We start from the raw sequence: 22,012 nt of genomic DNA on the forward strand, positions 1-22,012 counted from the left end.
CTATTAAGACTGACCTATGTGGAACCAAGAATTGCTAACTAAGGATACAAAAATTAGAATTCAGTTTAGTTTTTTTATATCCATGTTAAATATTCAAATCGGGTATTGCAATGTTATGTCATAAGGATTTTCTGGCAAAGTGAATAATCCAAAGCAATACTTTATATATATATAGATTAATCACTATACAGACTCCTTTTTGGAAAATCATTTGGAGTATTTGAAGATCAACCTTTGACAGCATATAACTGTAAATAAAAGTTATGCAGAGTCTTTGCTGTTCTACCTCTAGTGATGTAATAAACTAAGTACTTAAGATGAATATATTGCAGTATTTAGGAAACAAGTCCATTACTTTAAAATGGATTTTTATGTTTCAGTCATGAAAATACTTATGGGGGAATGACTTGTTATACATTTAACTGACCAAATATTATATGCAACTTAACTGAGGAATGATCAGTCATAAATCTTGCTATAATCTCTATTTTCTTGATGCATTGGTGGTTTTCCCATATGAAAGCTGAAAGTATCCTGGTAGTAAGAGTAGATAAGAAAAGGTCCCCCTTTTTTCTTATCTTGCTCTAAAAACCTACTTTTCAGGTCTCAAAACCTCAGTGTTGAATAGAAGAAAAATCTTTAGTTGAGTTAGCTTAGTTACTTAGCTAAGATGGAGTGTACTTGATCTTCTCTTAGCTAACTGTATTGTGAGTTTGGTTTGAGTAAATTAGATTTATTTGTCCAGCTGGTTAAACTGCTTTCTTGTTGAGTGATGCTTTCAAATCAGAATTTTGTGTGGAAATACCTTGTTCCCACTTGCAGTCTCATCAGAAGTGAATGCTCTCCTAGTCTTCCTGTTTTAGTTTACGTGGTCAGGAGGACTGGGTTGCTAGTTTTTACTGTTCATGAGGTATTAGTACAAACTACATAGGAGTCAAGTCTATTCTGTACACTTACAGTGTGTCTGCTGTCTTTAAGTGTTGGTGGACTCCACCAAAGAGATTTACGGTTTTGTATGTGAAACTACTTGACGTGGGACTATTTATGGAATCAGATGATCACGATTTTTAAAACTGGAATGCTCAGGTACTGGAGAATGACCAGCAGTTGCGTTGAGACATGGTAATTTTTTTCACTAGTTTCAAAAAAACCCAAACATCTCAACGTTCAAACCATACTTTGATATGCTTTCAAATATCAACGCTTGGGAGGAAAAAAGGTAGAAATGCAGGTATTTGTTGTATGTAAGGTCGTCACTTGCTGATAATCTCGAAGTGAATTGATCATTGGTTTCCTGTCACCCTTGCCTATCTTGGTCTTTGGAGCCAAGTTTGCTCACTGAGATTTTCTTCCATTCTAAGGCCAGCTTATTTTTTCTTCTGACTCAGTTTGGCTGCCGTAGTTTTGCATGGCATAACTAACATTGATGGGTTCTGGAATCTACTAGTTACAGTTACCTGGGAAACCCTGTTCAAGTCTCTCTCTTTTTTTAATTTGGTGTATATTAAGCTTTAGTTCTTGGAGAGTAAAAATCTGCCAGACTGTACTGTCATACTTGAGTAAGATTACCTTGGTAACAAGACAAACTATTAACAGTAGTGACTAGTGCATTTCCCATATTTACTGGCCTTACTGTTCATCACAAATGAAGCAGCACCTGCATTATATCAGGGCTTTTTAATAATGGTGCCAGCATACCAGTGTTTGTGGGCAACCTTTGAGGTCAGTAATATCAAAGCAGTGATATGATAAACCTTGAAACACTGTTGTTATAAAGAGAAGGGTGTAAATGAGGATGTGCGATGCTGCAGACTTGTTCAAGAGAACTGATCCAAACTGGAATTGACTACAGTAATTTTAAGGTGTGGAGACTGGCAATGAGGAAACAAATATTTTTATGTAAAGCAGGTGCATTGACCAAGAAGAAAACTGTAGTTTACACTTCATTATTAATTACCTTTTTTTTTCCTTGTCAATATCCTGTTCTTTTAAGTCAAAGCAAACAAAAAAGCAGATGCATGAATCATTTGCTGTAATGTGTTTTGTTTTACTATTTAAGTTCCAGTTTGGCTGCTTTCCAGATCATGACATGACTCATTCCTGACCTTTCCCGAGAGTCAAGTATGCCGCAAGATTTTATTTATCAACACAAAATGAGATGATGTTTTTCAAAACAAAGTACTTATTTGGGTACTTGGGTGGGTTTCCCCCACACACACTCATATTTGAGTTGAGGTTCAAGAGCCTAATCTGGAGAAAAAGATTATGCCACTGAACATAATGAAGGTGTACCTTAATTTTTCCAAGTCTATTTTTGGCATAGTTTATCATCGGTTAGGATAAAAAATACTGCAGCACTTTTGTGTTATTCCCATACAAAATCTGTTTTGGTTATTAAGATCTTAAAATGCACAGTATTTCTGAAAATGTTATTGAGAAGGAAAAATGCATTAAGTTTGCCCCTTAGCTTCTTTTGAATTGTCTTTATTAAAAATTAAACATTTTGGAATACTGTGGGTGTAAACTTCAGATGTAATAAAGTTTGATTTGAAATTTGGGGATAACCACAGTGAATTTAGTTGTTCTGCAAAACAGTTCCTTGTCCAGTCGTTAATGAAAATCTGCCTTACCTGTTTACAAGTGTCACAACAAAAGACTGAATGTTGTAGTCAGGAAAGAAATAACCATCAGCAAGATCTTGAGTCAAAAAGCCTGTAGGTTGGAAGAATGCTGGAATCGCTTTCGGGAGTCGCATTCTAATTTTGCCTCTCTTCCTCCTTTTTATCCCTGTTCATTTGGGAAAAGGAGTCTACTAATCTTCATGGAAATTGCTTCTGAGACCAAAGCTCTTGCTCTTTCGTCCTATTTCCAAAACACCTTAGATGCGCAGTTTTTCTTTCAGTACTCTTCCAATCCTGCTGACAGGATTATTTGTCTCTGTCACTGTATTAAAAATAAATAAAATGCTAGACTAGTATTTTAAGATGATGGAAAGCATGGAGGCCACTGGGCTGGTGGCCACTGGGCTGGTGTTGAAGAGTATCAGTGCTACCTTCTCCCTTGTCTGCCTCCTCTTTTGAGTTAACAGGCGTGAATTCATGTTGCTGCACAGACCTGATTTGCTTTAGTGGGAAGGTTGAGGTGTTACCAGTTCACATGAATGCCACGCAGTGCTTAGCATACTGGCAAATAGGAATTCTTAGGAATCTGCCTTCAAGTGAAGTTACTATTCCTTAAGTGTGACTGCTCCTCATACACCATGCACACTATAGTAATTCTGTAGCTGTCCTCTCTCTTCCTCAGAATAGTTGTGTATCTTGACATACTTCGGCTTTTGAGGGAGGTTTCTTCTGGAGGATCTAAGAGTTCTTGAGGGAGAAGATCAGGCAGGTAGTGTCAGTCTAAGTGTCCTGAATTTATGAAAAAGTTGTTGCAGGAGGGTTTTTAAGTTGTACTTCAGTATAATCTGTTTTATTGCTGATTTGGCCTTGTTATCTTATCTGTAGCTGTCTTGATTTGCAACTTGATGTCTAACGGAAAATGTGTTTGGGGGAGGTGGGAGAAGTCTAACTGCCAAAACAAGCACAAAATATCAGACCAACATCAAGCTTTTGAAATGTGACCTGCGTTTGGAGAATGTGGGCATTAGCCAAACTTTAGAGTGACTCTGGCACGGGCACGGGTCTAGAATTTAAGAAAGTCCCACTGTTAGACCTATATTTTTGAATAACATTTTTAGCTTGGTTGACTTGTCCCTACTTCTGTTTTTTAGGAGTTTTTTTGAATTGCTGCTGTTCTTTGGAAAGGATGAATTCTATGAAGATCCTTTGAAAGATATTTTAGGTTCAATCCAGGTAGTGTTGCCTACTTTATATACCTTTTTTATTATTTTAGTACATGTAAAGACAGTTTTTTGTGGATATATAACCTGGAGGAAACATGGCACTGTAGTGGAAGAAGGTAGCTGCTTTACTTAGGTTCATATCAAAAGGAAAATAAATGTATATTTAAAAGGAAAGCCATTTATTTGTACATTTATCAGCAGTGTTGCTATTTGAGAAGATAAGACTAAGGGGGGACCTAATTAAAGTTTATAATTATCTGATGCAGGGGGAATCAGCCAGTCCCTTTTCAGTGGTCTGTGGAGACAGGACAAGGGGCAATGGCTGCAAGTTGGAGCACAGGAAGTTCCGCACCAACATGTGGAAGAACTTTTTCACAGTGAGGGTGACAGAGCCCTGGGACAGGCTGCCCAGGGAGCTGGTAGAGTCTCCTTCTCTGGAGATATTCAAGACCCATCTGGATGCCTGAGTGATATGTCCTAGGGAGCTGCTTTGGCAGGGGGGTTGGACCCGATGATCTCTCAAGGTCCCTTCCAACCCCTACAATTCTATGATTCTATGAATCTACTTGGATTCAATAAAATGTATATTTCTCTCTGTAGTACTAGTCTTGTTAAAGACCTATTTTGTGCATTTCCCATATAAAAGAGGGAAACTTTGCTTGATTATATCTAATGAAAACTTACTGTTATCCAGTGTTGCATAGCAGTTCATGACATGAAACCTCAATTGCCCCCTGTGTTTATAAACAGTAAATTTGAAGTTGAAGCTTTATCTCAATGAACTCTTCAAGTCAACATAAACTTGCACTGTTTAAAAGTGTTATACTCTGGGCAAGACTGGGACAGTTTTTTATGGCTATATACAAATACATCAAACTAATGATCCTGGATTTAAAAACTTGCCTTCTTTGTTAGATGAATTTGGAGGTTTTTTGATTGTGGGTTTTTTTGTTATTTTGGTTTCTGAGGGGTTTTTGACCCAAACTGATTTTGAGAGGTCCCTGCATGGGAACACAAGCACTTGGGCCACCATGAGAGGAAACTTTGCTGTAGGGAAAGAAAGGATGAAAAACAGGGTGGTTTCTTCTTCTAATGCTGATCATGGAACTGCAGCTTGAGAAGTAGCAATCCCGTAGTTATTTTTCGGTTGATGCCTGTTTGTTACTGCTGCTACCAATTAATGTGTCAGTACTGCTTACCTTAATTATCAAACCAGCAGCAATTATATGCTTGATTAGAATTGGTGGAAGAATGGGGTCAAGGAGTGGCTTAGCAACCTCAGGAATGGGTAGGCTGTGTTGTAGAAGAGTAATGAGATGCTCTGGCAGTCCTGCAGTAAATGTTCTTCAAGTGAACTAGACAAAATTTTGGGAAAAGGGTGATGTATAGTACTTTCTTCTCTAGGCTTTTGAATTGCAATGCTCAATAGCCTTGGCTTTTAAACAATGAGTGTATTAAAATATATTTTTACATAATTTTCTTGATAAAGAATTTTTGAGTCAGTTGTGTAATCAAAGTGGAAGTGAAAACCATTGTTTCAGTTACTTAACTATTTTTACCATCAAACATACTCGTCTGAACATAAAACGAGATGAAACTAAAAAATTACAGTAAAAAGCTTATGTGAAGAAGTTAATTGTGTTCATTGAAGCCATCCTTCATCTGCATGTTTTGGTTTCAAAATTGGACACCTTGTGATTAAAGTTCTACTGTTGGTTAAGATTAATGTTGCTGCTTTTACCCCCAAATAACGGGGGAGAGGGTAAATTTGCATGTGTGAAAACCACGAGTGGATAAACCACTCCAGATTATTTTGGGCAAGCATAATTTCTGTTGTGTAGAGATTTGGAGAAATAAGGTTGCTTGAGGGCTTGTGATTCATGTGGCTTATTTCAATTTTTCCCTCATAGAATTCAGACCCCATCACTGGATCACAAATCCAACATCAGCATGTCTAAATCTGTACAGACTAGCATGAGGTGAAGACTTCTCCTGCAGTGTATGCCAGTAATATCTCTAAATCAAGGAAAGGGGGTTTGCATTATTATGCAAATGACAGGTGCTTGCATCATTCCTATAGAAGACATGAGGGTTCTGGCTTCCACAATTCTGCATGATTGTTTTTAGAGAATTTAAGTTGCTGCTTTAGGGCTTTGTGTAGGCCTGGTCAGTAAAACAGTTTGTAGCTTGAATTGTTAACTGAAGAAATATTTAAACATGCATAGGTTTTCTTGTTTTGTATCTTCTGGATGGCCTAACTTTATTTTCAGAAAACTTTTTTTTCTTCTTTCTGATTGTTTTTCTTTTTACATGTAGGAATGTCAGAACCTTCTAAATAGATACAGGAATATGAACCTGGAATTAGTGACTCGAATCATCCGAGATGGTGGACCATGGGAGGATCCAGTATTACAAGCAATTCTTAAAGCAAAGCCTGTATCACAGGAATTAGGTACTTCATTTCCCATGTTAGTTTTTTAGCATACTGAAAAATGTGTTAAATAATGTTTTTTTGGTATTAGGGTCAGGTGTTGTCAGCTGACAGTGCACACAATGTAACTTTTCTATACAGTAAAACATACTGGTTTCTTTTTTATTTGACAGAAAACTGAATTTCTTTGCTAGTAGTTTAAGTCTATTTGTATAGTATGAAGATCAGATTATTCAGAAACAAGAGGCTACTGAGAGTTACTTACAGAATGAATTTAGCAAATCCAGGTGTTCAACCCCTGAAGGAGCGTGAAGAGTGACTTGACTTCAGTTGGGCTACTCAAGTAACATGATCAGGGAAGGACCTGATCTGTATTTCTGTTTTCTGATATTCAGACTCATTTAATTTTTCTTTTAAACTGTGAATACTTGGACTTGTGGCTTTTCTTGGTTCTGTTTAGAATGAGGCCTGCGACTACTACACCTGATAGCTGCTTTATGCATATGTAATCCCTGGAGTGGGGAGTGGGAGAAGGATTTCTGTTCGGGTTGCAAAGTCAACCAGAATTTTTAACAGTGTGTGGAAACATTGCCAGAATGTTTATGAAAGTTCATGAGGGGAGTCTTTACTAACATCTCATGCAACATATTTGCTAACTGCTCACAGAAGACTTAAAGGTTATTTCTAAGTGACAGTGATAGAAAATAGTAGTTCTTCTCTAGTAACTGTAGTGTAATCCATGATTCAAATCCATTACTGTGTTTGTGACAATGTTTTTGTTCAGGAGAGAGAGGAAGAGGACCACCATAAAGTTAGAACAGCTCAATAAGCTGCCTCCTTAACTAGAGAAAGTATTTTGATAGCAAATAAACATGATTAACTGGGTAGTCTTTGTTGTTTTATCTCTGTGAAGCAAGTACTTAGGCAACGTAGTTTACCCATGATTTTTATTACATATCTGATGAACTTCTAGTCAAATACCTCCAGAAACAAAATAAAGATTATCCTTGTTTTGTTCTGCATCACATGACAAACCAGAAGTTTTGCTGGTTACGATCTGAAGTTAAGTCTTAATTTTCATCTCTGCAACAAAATAATTAGTACAGTACTTTGCCTTAATGATTCCCTTGATCATCTTGGAACCTTTATATGATGGGTAACAGTTTGGGGATTTCTACCTAGTTTTAACCTGGCAGAGTAGGAATGAGACTGCCTGTTGTCACTAGATGATCATTTTCTTTCCTTTTGTTGCAGGCCACATCTCCTTCCCCCCTCTGCTGAGGTATTCTTCCTCCTTTTATCTTCTGATATCCCCACACACCCCCTTGGCATTTCTCATTTGTGATGACAAACATTTTATTTTAGATAATACCTTCGGGAGCTTTTTCTTTCTGTCTCACTTCCTCTAAAATCTGATTCTTGTGAAGTCTTAACTCAGAGCAAACATTCTGTGCTGCTTTATAGGCTGGCAGTATTCGGAGTATATTTTGAAACTTGGCCATATAGTTCCCTCAGGGATCACTATTTTAAACAAAGAAAACTGCCTATTATTGCTGAATCACCAACTATTACTTGCAAGAGTCATTTTGATAAATACATACTGTGTGAACTACATAATCCTGTCTTGGATTCATTAATTACACAGAGAAACTTAGGCCGAGACAAACCTTGCTGTGTCTGTCTTTACATGAATTATAGTGCATTTTGAGATGTGGCAGTTTATTTTGAGATGGCTGGTTAAGGAAGGCAGTCTTGGGGTTTAAAGAAAAATGACAGGGTTGAAACAGGAGCCATCTAATCTAATAGATTAGGGACAATTATTAATCTCATAGATCAGGGACAATAAGGCAGCCTACCGTGAACATGTAGAAGAGAATGTTGTACACTCAGATATAAAGCAGTTAATTAGTTTCTAAGCTGATAGTAGGCATCTATCACACCACACGTGCTGCCTGGACAAGAATAGATGTTGTTTTCCCCAAACCATTTTTAATATATGACAGACTTGGCTGAATGCTGCTATAGTTAGCCATTGTCTCTTGCTTGGGGGGGTTAGAAGAGCTGTAAGCGCTGCCTTGGGAAAAGGGGGCATTCCACTACAGGGAGGGAGCGCAGTCCTTGCCAGTGGTGTAGCTGGGACTCACTGTCTGTTTAAAAACAGTGTTGGGAGGGTATACAAAACCCCCTTTCCTGAGAGCTCATGCTGTCAGAAGTGGGATTCTCCTTTACAGAGCAAGGAGGGCATACTGACCTGAGACCTCCCTGCACAGAAAGTGGGAGTGATGTAAGTTGCGGTGTTGTGGACTTTAGTCTGCCCTGGCTTGAGGGAATAGGATGTTAAAGCCAGTTGTTAATGTTCAGCATTTTCTTAACATTAACACATAGCAAAATCTATGTGTTTCTGACCTAATTTTTCAGTGTGGGTATTCAGTAATCCTTTGGGTAATGTTCGAATATGGAACTGATGATGTGGTTTATTATCTTAGGTATGTTATTTTAAAAAAAAAAAAAAAAAAAAAAAAGGGAGGCCTTTACTTGGCTTTAAGGGTTGTTCTGTATGATCACTTTTTCTTACAGTTAATGACCACTATGAGACACTGGCTTTTCTTTCAGTCCCTGCCTTTAATTAACCCAGAAGTGCTAATGGATAGTGGGAATGTGATCTCTTATGGTGGACCTTGTGGTACATCTATTAACAAATCTCATCTATAACCTTATGTTACCTTGAATAATATTCCTTACATGTTCATTAGCATATAATACCATTAGTTTATGTAGAAAGATGCTAGAGAAATAATGTTCCTCAACATAAGGAATGTCTTTCAAATCAGGTGCTCTTTGAAAAGAAATTATGTGAAAGTTTGTTATGCAGCTAATCTTTTTATAACATAAAAAGGGGGGGAAAAAGCTCTTGTCTGTTCAGGTTGTGGTTTTCAATAACCACTTCTATTTTTTAATCCTTTCAAGTGTCACTTTAAGTTGCTTGTAACTTTCTTAATGCAAGTTCCTTCTAAGGTATAAACTTCCCATGCTCACTTCATTAGATTAGCAATCTCTTTTCTTTTTTCTTTTTTAAAAAGTATGAAACACTGTACAGTACTACAGGGTATGCACCATAAATTGTGGGGAGGTTAACTTTTTCAGATAGCTGTTGGAAAACACAAGAGGAAGATCAGGCCATACTGTCCGATACATTACAGAAATGTTAATGCACTACTGATACCTCAGAGTGTGCATTTACTTAACAAGTTGCCAACAATTCTCAAAAAAAAAAGGAGCATCATTGTATTTTGTAGCCTTGAGGGATGTTTTAACTTTTAATCCGAGGAGATACTAGAATCTCTATGATCTTCTGTAATAGAGATCTAAAGCATGTCTTCTATGTGTTTAAAAATTTTGAAATTACTTAAGTATTTTGGGTATCTCAGTTGAAACTGTTTCATTTAAATGTTAGCTTTAAGATTAGCTTTTAGATCTGAAAGGCAGATTTCCGTACATCAAGGGCTAGAATGTAGATTTAGATTTAAGAATTGTGCCCAGTAGCACTTTCAGAGGAAGAAAGAGTATATTTTCCACTTAATAGTCAAGGTGTTCAAAGCTACTTAAAGCGATGGCATGTGGCTTGTAGTTAACTTTTTCCACCGTTCCGATCTCTTCCATTTTAATGGGTAATGAGTATCCTGAGTTGTTTTAAATATTTATAATTATAGTGTTGGAAGTGATGTCAGTCCTATACTTCTGACAATCACCCAGATTGCAATGCTGATAAAGAAGGAAATGATCTTACCTGCTTCTATATGGTGTATATTTTACTAATCCTTTGTAGCACCTTGTGTTAATCGGTTAGAAACAAAATACTGAATTACATTACTGGTGTAAGAAAAATAACAATTTATGTTTCCAAGCAGAAGGACAGATTCTTGATGGTATTAATATTTCATAGCTTTTTTAGCAGAGCCTTGTTTATATTATTTGTTGACATTGCACTATTAAAAACAACATTACATTTAAATATACTTGTTGCTTGGACTTCATATTCTAATTGCCTTTAAATCTTTCTTTTCTGTACAGTTAACAAATATTTAAGCTCTGAAAATCCACTGTTCTTTGAACTGCGTGCCAGATACCTTATTGCCTGTGAACGCATCCCTGAGGCAATGGCTCTTATCAAATCTTGCATAAATCATCCAGATATCAGTAAAGATCTGTATTTCCATCAAGCTCTTTTCACCTGTCTTTATATGTCACCATTAGAAGATCAGCTATTCCAGGAGGTATTGTTTGTCAGTATACGTTTTTATAATGAAGTGGTACGTTATACTTACTGTATGCAGGTTGTCAAGAGGAGCATATGGGACTCTGTTTTTGTGGAACCAAATGTCATGAAATCCAGCAACCACACCGGTCGGTGTTGCTTAACTCAGTGCTGGCTTAAGCTTTGAAAAGTTAAATGTTAAACGCCTACAAGTCTTGTTGACCTAAATGCAACTCTTTTGGTCAAGTCTACTTACAGATATGTTCCCTAAATAACTTGAGTCCTTAATATTTTGTAACTTCAATGTATTGAGTATGAACTATTTTACTGTTGACTATTATTCTAGTAAAAGCACTTGCACCTAATTGATGTCATTCCAGTGTTTTGTAAGTTATATGGGTTTGCTAGCTGTAAGCTTTTTTTAATGATGCCCCAGGATGTAAAATGACAACTCTAGCTAAATGTAGCCCTACTTTTACCACTGATGGCACTTAATAACAGTGCTTTTCTTGGCCTTGTTTTAAGAAGAAGCCACAACTGTGCAAAAAAAAGTGCTTTTGTGTAGTCTCTTAATTTCTCTGATTGTCATTGCTCTGAGAAATACATAAGAGCTCTAAATAGCTCCAAAATCTCTATTTACCAACCTAGACAAAAGCTGGTCCAAAGAAATCCTATGCTAATAGCAAATCCTGAAGTTTTCAGTAGCCTCTGTAATATAGCAAGGTCTGATAGGTTTTTATTTCATGTTAGCAAATTTATCTAAATTGATTTTATTTTAATTATATAGCACTTGTTGAGGACTGATTGCAAGAGTGGAATTGAGATCATCTGCAACACTGAAAAAGAAGGGAAGACTACCTTAGCCTTACAGCTATGTGAATCGTTCCTAGTCCCACAGCTTCAAAATGGGGACATGTATTGTATATGGTAAATACTTTCTTTCTGGTGAAGCAGCTTAGCAGATAATAAATGCTTATTGCCAACATGAAACTCATTTAACTTTGGGGTGTAGCTCAAGTTTAAAATACCACATAAAAACATTCTAACCTGATTTTCAAACGTTCCTGGTACCTTTGTTATGCCTTTTTACACAAACTCGGGTGCATGGGGAGCCTGCGTAGTACATAACACTGCTTCAAAGTAACAGAAGGGTGAGCCTTTACATACTTAAGGCTGTAAATACCTGTACATACTGCATTTATTATTAGCAGTGTGCAGCAATATACAGTCTGTAGACTCTGTGGCAATGTGGATATCGTGTTGTTCTGCTAGTTAAATGACACTACTTACAAATAACTAAGCTGTAGTATGTTACCAGTGTGTCTAAAAGATAATACACGGTTCTGAAATAGCGCTGTGAGTTACGCCAACTTTTACTTCATAAACAGAGACGTAACATAAGTGGTGGTCCTCTAGAAAACTTTGTAAGAATGTCTTCATACACAATCAGCTTGACAACTGAGCGTTTTTATGGCTAAGGAGCCTTTTCTAAAGAGTTTTCAAAACAATTTTCGTCACATTGGGGACTGGAAAATGGCTAAGCAAGATAAGCTTTCTGGTTAGCCTGTATAATTTCTGTGCCTAAAGTAACATCTGCTCAATTTGTTTGCTTGTTTATGTAGTTGAAGAAAAAAAGACTGAGCAAGGTGGTAGTTTTTTTCCAATCAACAGATATCAAATTATTACTCTGCAGAACTAATGTGAGGTTTAGAATTATATAGGATTTCCCTGTTTCCAAATTTCAGGGAATTGAAAAGTAAGGTGTGGGTTTTTTTCTTGAGGAAGTAATGAAGGTCAGGCAAAAAGATGCTTGGTTTAATGAAATTTTTCCTTAACTATTGGATGAGTGATTGATTGTGTTGAATCAAAACCTTTTGAATTGTTGTCAGTCCAGAAAACGGTGCTCATGACTGTCTCCGTAGGACAGATTTAAGTTCAACCAAAAAGGTACATAGTTTGTGTGAGCCCAGTGAACAACTTTGGAATGGCATCCAACTTTGATGATTCCTGCCTAAAACGCTGCATTTCCTGACTTCTTACTTAGCAGCAAATTTGCAGGTCTACACTACACGTACTGATTACACAGTACTTCCTAATTTGGGGATTCAGACTTTTAAGAAGTGTGTTTTAAATATTGGAATTAAACCTATATTTTTAAACCTTTTTCTGTAGTATCATGTTAACTTTGCTCTTACCCAGTTGGTCATGAAATTCTACATCACCCATTTTGAAAATTGCTATTAAAAACAAGATGTCTGTCCTTATATTCTGGCAAAGTAGATGTCAAAAATGAAACTCCAGAATAGACTAAAGTACTGTTTGATATCTGTTTATCAGGGAAAATGTTTTGGCGTCTGTAGTACTACAATCTTCTGTTCAGAATATACAACTTGAGGAGCTTTGAAAGAGTTGAGAGCAGTTATATCTGTGCAGCTAGAGCAGCTATTTCGTTCTTTACAGATGCTGAGCCTTAACAATTATGTACTCAGCAAGAAACCTACAGAATGTTTAATAGATAATGCAAAGTGGAACAAAGCTTGTGAGAGCATGACTATTCTGTAATTAAAACTTTGTTAGTAGCCGGAGCCAGATTAAATTAACCCACATCATCTGGTTTTCCCTACAGCAGATTTTTTTAATGCCTTCAGCACAGTATAAATCATCTTGCCTTGTCTGGAACTAAGGACCTTGCAGAGTTAGCCACAAACACCAACAGCCATGCTAAGATATCAAAATAGATTAGAAAGTTGTAAATAGCAGATACTTGCTGTCTCTTCATGTGAAGCAGCCTATATGAAATCTTCGTGCTGAAACTACTAGGTGTCATTATCTCTGAGGCAGATGGACTTTAAGCAGCTCTGTCACAAAACTCTTACTGTTCTTATTGAGGAGAAGAATAAATTTTAGATTCATATATTCTGAATTATTTTTCTGACATGAAAGTCCACTTACAAATGAATCACAAAGCAAGCTGTGCTTAGTCTTACTAGAAATATTTGTGTGCAAGGTATTGGTCAGAGATCAGTCCATAATGATGTGATTAATTACCTTCTAGTATCAAAAAGTGACGCCCCTTCAGGAAAACAGCCAACCTCCTGTTTTGGTGGAACAGACATAGCAGAATAGCTTGTCTTTTCTGCTAGGCAATTTTAAAATGCTATTTTGGCTGTTTACAAATTATTTTTATGTATTAAATCCAGTAAGTCGTGGATTTTTTTCCCCCACATTTGATCATATTTTGACCTTTAGGTAATTTTTATGAATTGTATATTATTTTTGAAAGTGTGCCATCTATACCCAAGGAAAGACAGACATTCAATTTAAAAACAGCAAAGGTCTTAGATGTAAAGTAGGCTGGGCTTAACCAGTTTTTTCATGTATCTGGTTGAGGTATGCATTGAGTCTTGTATCTTATAGGCTGGAATATCTGGTTGCCTCTGGTGAAGAGGTACCAAGTTCTTTCAGCTTTTTTGATTCTTCCTCAGATTTATTCAATTCCTCGGTCCCAGATTGAACTGTTCCATAACATTTCTGTAAGTGCTCCCAGTAACAATTTAAATTGCCCCAACACATGTCTAAAATAGCTCATACTGAGAGCTGTGCTTAACCTAAGTTACACTGTCCAAGAAGAAAATGTTATTAATGTTATATGCTGCTACGATTGAGCAAACAGAAAGCTACCTTTGCCTACAATATCCCAAGTTTATCATCTGTGTTGTGGTCAGTGACACTGAAATATCTCAGGTGCTGCTGACTTCAGCATTGATGTTGATATCCAGAGCATTTAAGTGGTTGAAATAGAGTCCAGTCAGCCCTTAACAATACTTTAATCCTTAATCAAAGTCAGAAATGTGCTTGAGAAGAACAAGATTAAAATACTGTTCCACATCAGGATCTAGTCAAATAGTGGTTAACCTGATCTAACAGCTTGCTCTTCACCCATGGAGCAGGTCCTTCTAGTTTTGGTTTTATCCATTCCTTTCTCAGCTCTTTCCTTGTGCCAGCCATCACACTTGGCTGAACACATGGCAAGCCACTTCAACCACTCATCTCTCAGAAGAATAATTTGAGTTTTCTCAAATTCTTCCCTGGGATTAGTGATGAAGTGGCTTGCTGTGAAATGGCATGAGACCAAGCAGAGAAGAGGTGCTATTACTTAACTGCTGTAACATGTAACAGCAAAAATGTTCAGTTCATGCTTTTGTACTTCAACTTGAGGCTTTTACTGAATTCTTATATGAATGGTTTGGTGCACAAAGGGACTAGTTTCAAACTTGTACGTGAAGTTTGCAAAGATCTTCAGGAGTTTTGATTTCCAGCCTTGGAAAGGCAGAAGTGGACAGCTTGATTTTTTAGAAAACCTGTAAGACTAATTTTTTGTGGGTAGAGCTGCTTACAGAGCTCCCTTTTCACAGTTTCCCCCATGTAAGCTCTGTCTTTCTTTCAACTTCAATTTTCTTGGTTTCTGAATGAAAGAAATCAGTCGAGCTCTCTTGCCTAGCTCTTAAAATTTCAAGCCTAGTTATAGAGCTGTCCTGAATTTAAAAGTGAAGCTGGTGTTTTGTCATAAGCCGTTCTGTCACTTCCCTTCATGCAGGCAGTAGACAGGCCTAAACTCAAAAGGTTTGTCTGATTTCTGTCTGGCACAGACTAGAGGCTCCGGAAGATTAACCAAATATTTTGTCAGAAACTAGGTTTGTGTTTTCTGAGGGAGGAGGCTGGTGGAATAAAAAATGTGTCTTCCTTCAGAAAATCAAAGTCAATTGGTCCTGTGTTTTCCTTGTAGTGTTATGGTGGGATTTTAGCCTAACCCCAATGACATCTCCTCTCCTCTATGTAATCTTTATGCTGGCAAGTTTTCTAACATCTAAAAGTTAAGTTCAGTTGCCTTTCTGAGTCTCAGAATTCAAGTGCATAGAAATTGCAGGCTCTAAGTTCCAATTAGCTGTATTTTATACACCAGACACACTACCTGTGTAGGAGCTCTGCTGCAGAGTCAAGCAATCTATTATTACCTTTCTCCTTGTCAGTCATAAAAGTTATTTGAGTGAAAACCCTAGAGATATATGAATAGCTCTGGAGCCTGATACATTGATGTAACTGCTATTGGCTAGAGAAACCAGTGATGACAGCACTGAAAGGAAATAAAAAGTGTTGTAATAGGCATAACTGGAGAACATCAGTATTTCCTGTCAGTGAGCCATATCAGAAGCTAGCTTTCTCCAACACTCCCATTTTCCACATTCCAACACTTCTTTTCCTGAAGGACTCCTCATCCCATCCTTGCACTGAAAGTAACTTAACCCCAAGAGCACACCAAGCTTGCTGTTCAGCCTGATGTTTGTGGCTGCAGTGCTAAGGGCTAGATGCGGTAGCGTCTGATTTTATTACGCAGTTCTCTGGTACTAAGCTGAATATGTTAATATGTAATTGGCTTAGTAATAGGAGACACCCTGAATGCTTTAACAAAGTAATTAAGTTGTCTTTTCCACTGTGCACATTGTGTACAGCTGTGGTGTTAATTAGATTGGTATTACACCTTCAAATATTATTTTAGTTACAGAATATGCAAATAGTTGTTCTCAGGAATGCATCGTACTCAGTGGTAGTTCTAAAAATCTAATTGAAGTATTTTGTTCTGTACTTTTAGGGACCTGATCTTCATTTGGAGTAAACTGCAGCTTAAATCTAACCCATCAAAACAAGTATTTGTTGACCAGTGCTACCAGCTTTTAAGAATTGCTACAAATGTCAGAGTAATTTTCCCTTTCATGAAAGTCATTAAGGATGAAGTAAGTTTTATTTGTTTGTTTTACCCCACCCCCATTTTTCTTTGTAACTAGTTAAAGAGATGTGATGTTTATATTGTGTAATGGCCACGTTTTGTGGAAATTTAAGAGGGTATAGGGAAGGTCACAGTATTATCTGAAAAATCTTGTCAAGTTCCAAGAATGCACTTCAATATTATGAATGCCCTTAGTCTGTTGTGTGTCTCATGTGTCTCACTATCGCGAGTTTCTCTTTCCATCTGCAGTAAGTTTGAGCAGTGTCATCCTCTGTAAACAAGTAGGGAAATTAATAATAAACCCATGGAGTAAATGTGAAAGATGCATCAGTTGTTGGGGTTTTTCAGCTGGCTGCCTTTCACCCCTGTTAAATTCTGAATTCTTTCCCACGTTCTAATGAAATCTGAAGAAGTGCTTACTTAAGTGTAACATAAAGGAAAAGCTAGACTAAGATAGAAGACATAATTTTGCTTCAGAAAAACGTGCTATCTTTCATGCTTCAGATGTTAGCCTTACACTGTCCCATACAAATGTCTGCAAAAGATAAAATGGACACAGGAGTGCAAGTCGTTTCCATCATTAACCTGAGTGAACAGAGCTCCTTCTTATTCTATGCCCTAAAGGAATTAGAAATTATTTGTCATGGGTGCAGCTCTATGGTTCTGAATCGAACAATTTGCTACTGTTCAATATTTTAATCTTGAGTGTGTATTCTAAACTACTTGTGGTGGATAACTTTTACTTGTATTTGCATCCAAATTGTCATATTTTTAATAGCCCTCTGCATATTGAGCATCGTATGTTTTTGTTAACACACATTTAAATATAGGTAGGTGTGATATCTAGACCTACTGAGACTCTTTTTACTTCAATCTGCTACCTGTTGGGCAGTTTGTTTCTGACCATCCCTCTGAATTGCATGCTAACACCTGGGCCCTCAGCCCAAAGTGTAGAATAGGGATTCTGCTGGCTGAACAAAATGTTTGTCAGTTCTGAAAAAACAAGCCTTTTGGAATGCTTGGCCGTGGGTTCTTACTGTTTCCCTGGTGGTCACTTTTCAAAATTGAGGGCAGTGTTTTATAGCTTGTACTTTTATGCAGTGCAACGTAAATGAGTTAGAACAGGACAAAATACAGAGTAACTGTCCAATTATAACGTGAAACAGCATAGGTAATGAAAATGCGGACAGCAGATACTGCTAGATCAGGTAGGATTTGCTGCAGTCCTGTTTTATATCCCCAAGTAATGAATTGATTTTGAGTGTAGAACTGCACATGGTGGAAGTATCTGAAGCTTTGTTGACAGTAGCTGGGTATCTTTCAGCACAAACCAGGTGTTATTTTTGAGCGGTTTTGTATCTGTATTTTTTAGTCTTACTTGAGCATTATTTTAAAATGCTGTTATGCCTTTAGTTGAAGTTTACTAGCAGGGTGCTTTCTGAATGCCTAACTGTTTTGCAGGTAGATGAATATAAATATATGGGATCTTGATGTTTTTCGTTTTACTTTCAAGCTGTAAACGTTTGTAGGCCCATAGGGAAAACAGCATTATGTATGCTCTATAATTATGTACACTGTAATTTCCTTTCTGCAGGTTGGTGAAGATGGTCTTCAGATATGTGTTGAGATATGTGGATGTGCTCTACAGTTGGACCTCCGTGAAGATCCCACCATGAAGAGTCTCATTTATAAAGCAATTGCTCATTTTCTGCCAAATGACTTAGAGATCCTCCGAATTTGTGCTCTTTCGATCTTTTTTCTTGAGCGCACCTTGGAATCTTACTACACTGTTGAGCACTTATATAAATGTGCAGATGAAGAATACAATGAGTGCACTAGTTCTGTTCAAAACCGCGTACGTTTTGAATTGCTCCCTATTTTGAAAAAAGGTTTGTTTTTTGATCCCGAGTTTTGGAATTTCTTGATGATCAAGCAGAATTGTTTAGCGTTGCTGGGGGATAAAGCCTTCCTTGGCCTAAGTGAAAGTACACTGGGGAACTCTGCTGCAAATGCAGAGAAGATGGCAGAGTATAGGGCTCTGAGCGAGGAGCGTGTCTGTTCGACTGATGTAAGCAATGGGGAGCTTGACCCTGAAGACCTTTCTGAAGCCCAGTCCAAAGGTAATGCCAAAAAGAACCATGAAGCTCTCGAGGCATCTAAAATGTTAGATCAAACTGTACCAATGCACCGCTGTGTGATATGCAACAAGGAATTTCTTGGTGGTCACATTGTAAAGCACGCACAAGCTCACCAAAAAAAGGGCAGTTTTTCCTGTGTACTTTGCACCAGAAAGTTCAGGCAAAAAGGACTTATGCTGAAGCACTTAAAGAATCATGTCAGGAAGATAGAAAGGCAACATCTTGCTGCAGTTCTTGAGGCTAGTCAGCAGGCTCCTGCTCCTAATGAACTAGAATGTTCCGATGTTTCTCCTTCTCTTGAAAATGGGAACTCTGATGGTTCCAAAGAAAAAGAACCAGAGACTGCCGTAGTTCAAACTGCTGACCAGGTGGTCCAAGTGGAGGAAGAGAATGCAGGACAGGTGTTTGATGCAGTGGAAAACCATCTAAGTGACCAGGATGATGCAACTGAAAATAGTAGTGACAGCTGTTTTAATAATATTCCTGATGCTTTAAGTACAGAAAGTTTACCGGAAGATGAGAGCTCCAGCAAAGAGTCACCTATTCTGCATAAAGTGAATGGTGCTTTTTGCCCTCAAAAAGACATGGATGCTATGGATGAAGAAGGAAGCTATAAGTGCCCTGCTAACGGCTGTGCTAGAGAGTTTAAAAAGATAAGATTCCTCAATAAACACGCGAGAAAGGCTCATCCGACTGATTTGAAGGTGCAGCAGCACATCATGAAATGGAATAAAGGAAAATGCCGGTTCTGCCAGAGAAAATTTGCTGATTCCCAACATTTTATAGACCACCTGAAGAGACATGTCTATCCAAATGTTTACTTTTGTTTACAGTTTAATTGTAATCAGAGATTTAAGCTGTTGACTGAGCTTGCAGAACATGCAAAAAGTCATACTGTTTTTAAAGCTCAGTGCAATTTTGCAGAGTGCTCTGAGCTATTTGAGGAGCTCCCTTTGCTGTACGAACATGAGGCTCAGCATTATTTAAATAAAACAGAGTGTTCAGAAGATGCAAGCGAAAAGGATTCTTCAGATGATCCTTCAGAACTTTGTAGTTACCAAGATGATGATGAATCTGTTAATGAAAAAGAAACTGTAGATATGCCGATTCCAACTTGGAAGTCACGAAAGGATTCTACAGAACCAAAGACATACACTCAAAGTGGTGAGAAGAAAGCGAACAATGTAATTCACAATGGAAATGAAAGTTCATCTGAGGGTAGCACTACAGTTTTAAGTTTGATAGACCAAAAGACACCTGTGTTACAGCCAAATTCTGAAAACTGTAATGTTGTTAGTGACCAACTAGTGAACGGGCACAGTGACCTAGATCAGACATCATCAAAGTCATCAGAAACACCTTTGGACAGAGTGGCTGATGAAACAAGGACAGAAAATGGGTCAGTGTTACCAGTTTTACAGAATTGTCATGATACACCACAGAACAATGCTGCTGCCTCGCAATTACCTTCTAAACCAAATCCAACAACAGAGAATACTTCTTACGGTGTTATCTTAACAAAACCCTATGTCAGACCATTGCCTCCCAGTTACCTTGATGAACGATACATTAGCATGCCAAAACGTAGAAAAATTTTGACTGATGAAGTAGATGCTCATTCTGAACAAGACAAACTTTGTAGCAAATCAACAGAAAGATTTAGATGTGGCAACTGCTTGACCATCTACTGTAATTCAGAAGCACTTGAGGCTCACCTTGCACAAAAGAAGTGTCAGACGCTCTTTGGATTCGATTCAGATGACGAAAGTAAGTCCTACAGTCCTTCTGGGTTGGTTTGTTTGGAGGTAGATACCAGGCAGAAAATGGTCTTTGAAAACAGGCAGTCTGATGGAATAGGTAAGTCAGACAACAACTGCTAAGCAATTGTAGTATCCTACAACTTAGACTGTTAAATCACAGTACCCTGCTAAATTGGAAGTTCAAATTGGACACACTGCTTAGAATAAGACCGAGGTGGTGAGAATTGTTAGGTAACTAATGGAAAAGACTTCTCATAAAACAGAAGGGGTTAATTCGCTCTGTCTTTCCTTGCATGTTTGAAACTAAACGTGTTGAAAAGCATCATCAGTGTTTTAGGTTAAAGAATGATTTTCATTGGTTAGTCTTCATTTTGATTCCAGTGTGTTCATTCTCTTTTACAGGTGCCTGATTCAATGTTGTGGGAAAATGTCTCAAACGAGGAGTGGTGTAAGAAAACACTACATGAAGAAGCATCAGTTTGTTTCCCAGTTGGCCTTAATCATAAAGCAGTCTCAAATTACTAAAGAAAAACATGACCTTTATAAAGACAAAGCACATTTTCTAGACAAAGCTCACAGAAGAGTACTAGGAGCTCTGCAGGTCTTGAGTCCAGAAAGGTTGCTACAAAATCCCCAAAGTACCAGTTATCCGAAAAGCCACGTTCATTCCAAATATGTGATTGAAGCTTAGGGGCACAGTCTTTCTAGCATGAAGGTTTAAGGAAAAGCAAGGCATGCAGTTGAGCAGGCAGAGAAAGCAGAGGTGTTAATTGCCTTATGGAAGTAAAACCAGATGATTCCAGAAGCTGCTGTAGTTGGAAAATGTGTGGCTAAAGGATATCAATCCACACAGCTGGGAAGGAATCATTCAAGAAGGTGTTACATTGTTATGGATAAGAAATGTGTAGAGGAACTGTGTGTTCTTTTCTCAAAGTCTGAGTATGTGATTCCATTGTCTGTTCAAAAGCATGGAGCTCATTTAAACTCGGAATCCAAAAAGAGGAATGCAGAAGGAATTCTGAGGTGGATGGAATGCTTGAATAGCCAAACACTTGAAGTACAGAGCATGCAAGGAAAAGTGAGTTGATGTGATACTAAGTGTGAAAGTTATGCACAGTGGAAATCAGATGCATGCAAGAGAAGCCCTTCCCAAGGCTGTGGTAAAGGTGTACATGAAGAGAGTCCTGTAAAACATCTATTGAAGGTGCAGGAAGACCTCATAGAAGGCGGTATGTGCACAGGTTGTGTGGATGCTAACAGAAGCAGATTGAAACAAATACAGAACATGAAGCGGGGGCAAGCTTGCATTAGAGGGCCGAGTTAAATGAGTTTTATGCAAATACAAAGGTCCTTCAGCTGTTGGGATGACTGAAAAGAACTTGAGATGACTTCCTATTTAAGAAAAAAAGTTTTTAAAAGGCAGACAAAAGCAAAACATATGTTAGGGAAAAAGATCAGGAAGAGCCTGTTTCACCTATGTGATACTGCTTCATGGTGGTAGGTCCCAACTCAGTACTGTAATGACTTATTTATTGTCTGTAGGAAAAGAGAAAATATGTATTGACTCAACCTTAAGGCACATTGCAACTCTTATCTAGTAGGAGCTCTTGAAAAGATAGCCTTTCCCAGGAGTTAGTGAAGGACTTAGATTTAAATGTTAAGCACTTTATCCAAAATTGACTGTTCCTAGAAACAATCAGAATGTGAAGAGAGAAAGGTTGAGTCACAGAATCACAGAATCACAGAATCTTAGGGGTTGGAAGGGACCTCAAGAGATCATCGGGTCCAACCCCCCTGCC

At 37.7% G+C, this 22,012-nt stretch overlaps 1 protein-coding gene across 1 annotated transcript in view; it reads left to right on the forward strand.

Annotated features, from left to right (window-relative positions):
• Positions 1-20,623, forward strand: part of ZNF654 (zinc finger protein 654) — a gene marked incomplete at its 3' end in the record, with an annotated part of 42,819 nt that extends 22,196 nt beyond the window's left edge. The window contains exons 3-9 of the mRNA XM_084278212.1: positions 3,773-3,854; positions 6,161-6,296; positions 10,347-10,549; positions 11,318-11,457; positions 16,181-16,322; positions 17,910-20,310; positions 20,616-20,623. Of these exons, the coding sequence (XP_084134338.1) occupies positions 3,773-3,854; positions 6,161-6,296; positions 10,347-10,549; positions 11,318-11,457; positions 16,181-16,322; positions 17,910-20,310; positions 20,616-20,623 (3,112 nt within the window). The remainder of the gene's footprint in view (positions 1-3,772; positions 3,855-6,160; positions 6,297-10,346; positions 10,550-11,317; positions 11,458-16,180; positions 16,323-17,909; positions 20,311-20,615) is intronic.
• Positions 20,624-22,012: the final 1,389 nt, after the last annotated feature.

Source organism: Gallinula chloropus, assembly GCF_964237585.1.
Source record: "Gallinula chloropus genome assembly, chromosome: 1".
Classification (NCBI taxonomy): domain Eukaryota; kingdom Metazoa; phylum Chordata; class Aves; order Gruiformes; family Rallidae; genus Gallinula; species Gallinula chloropus.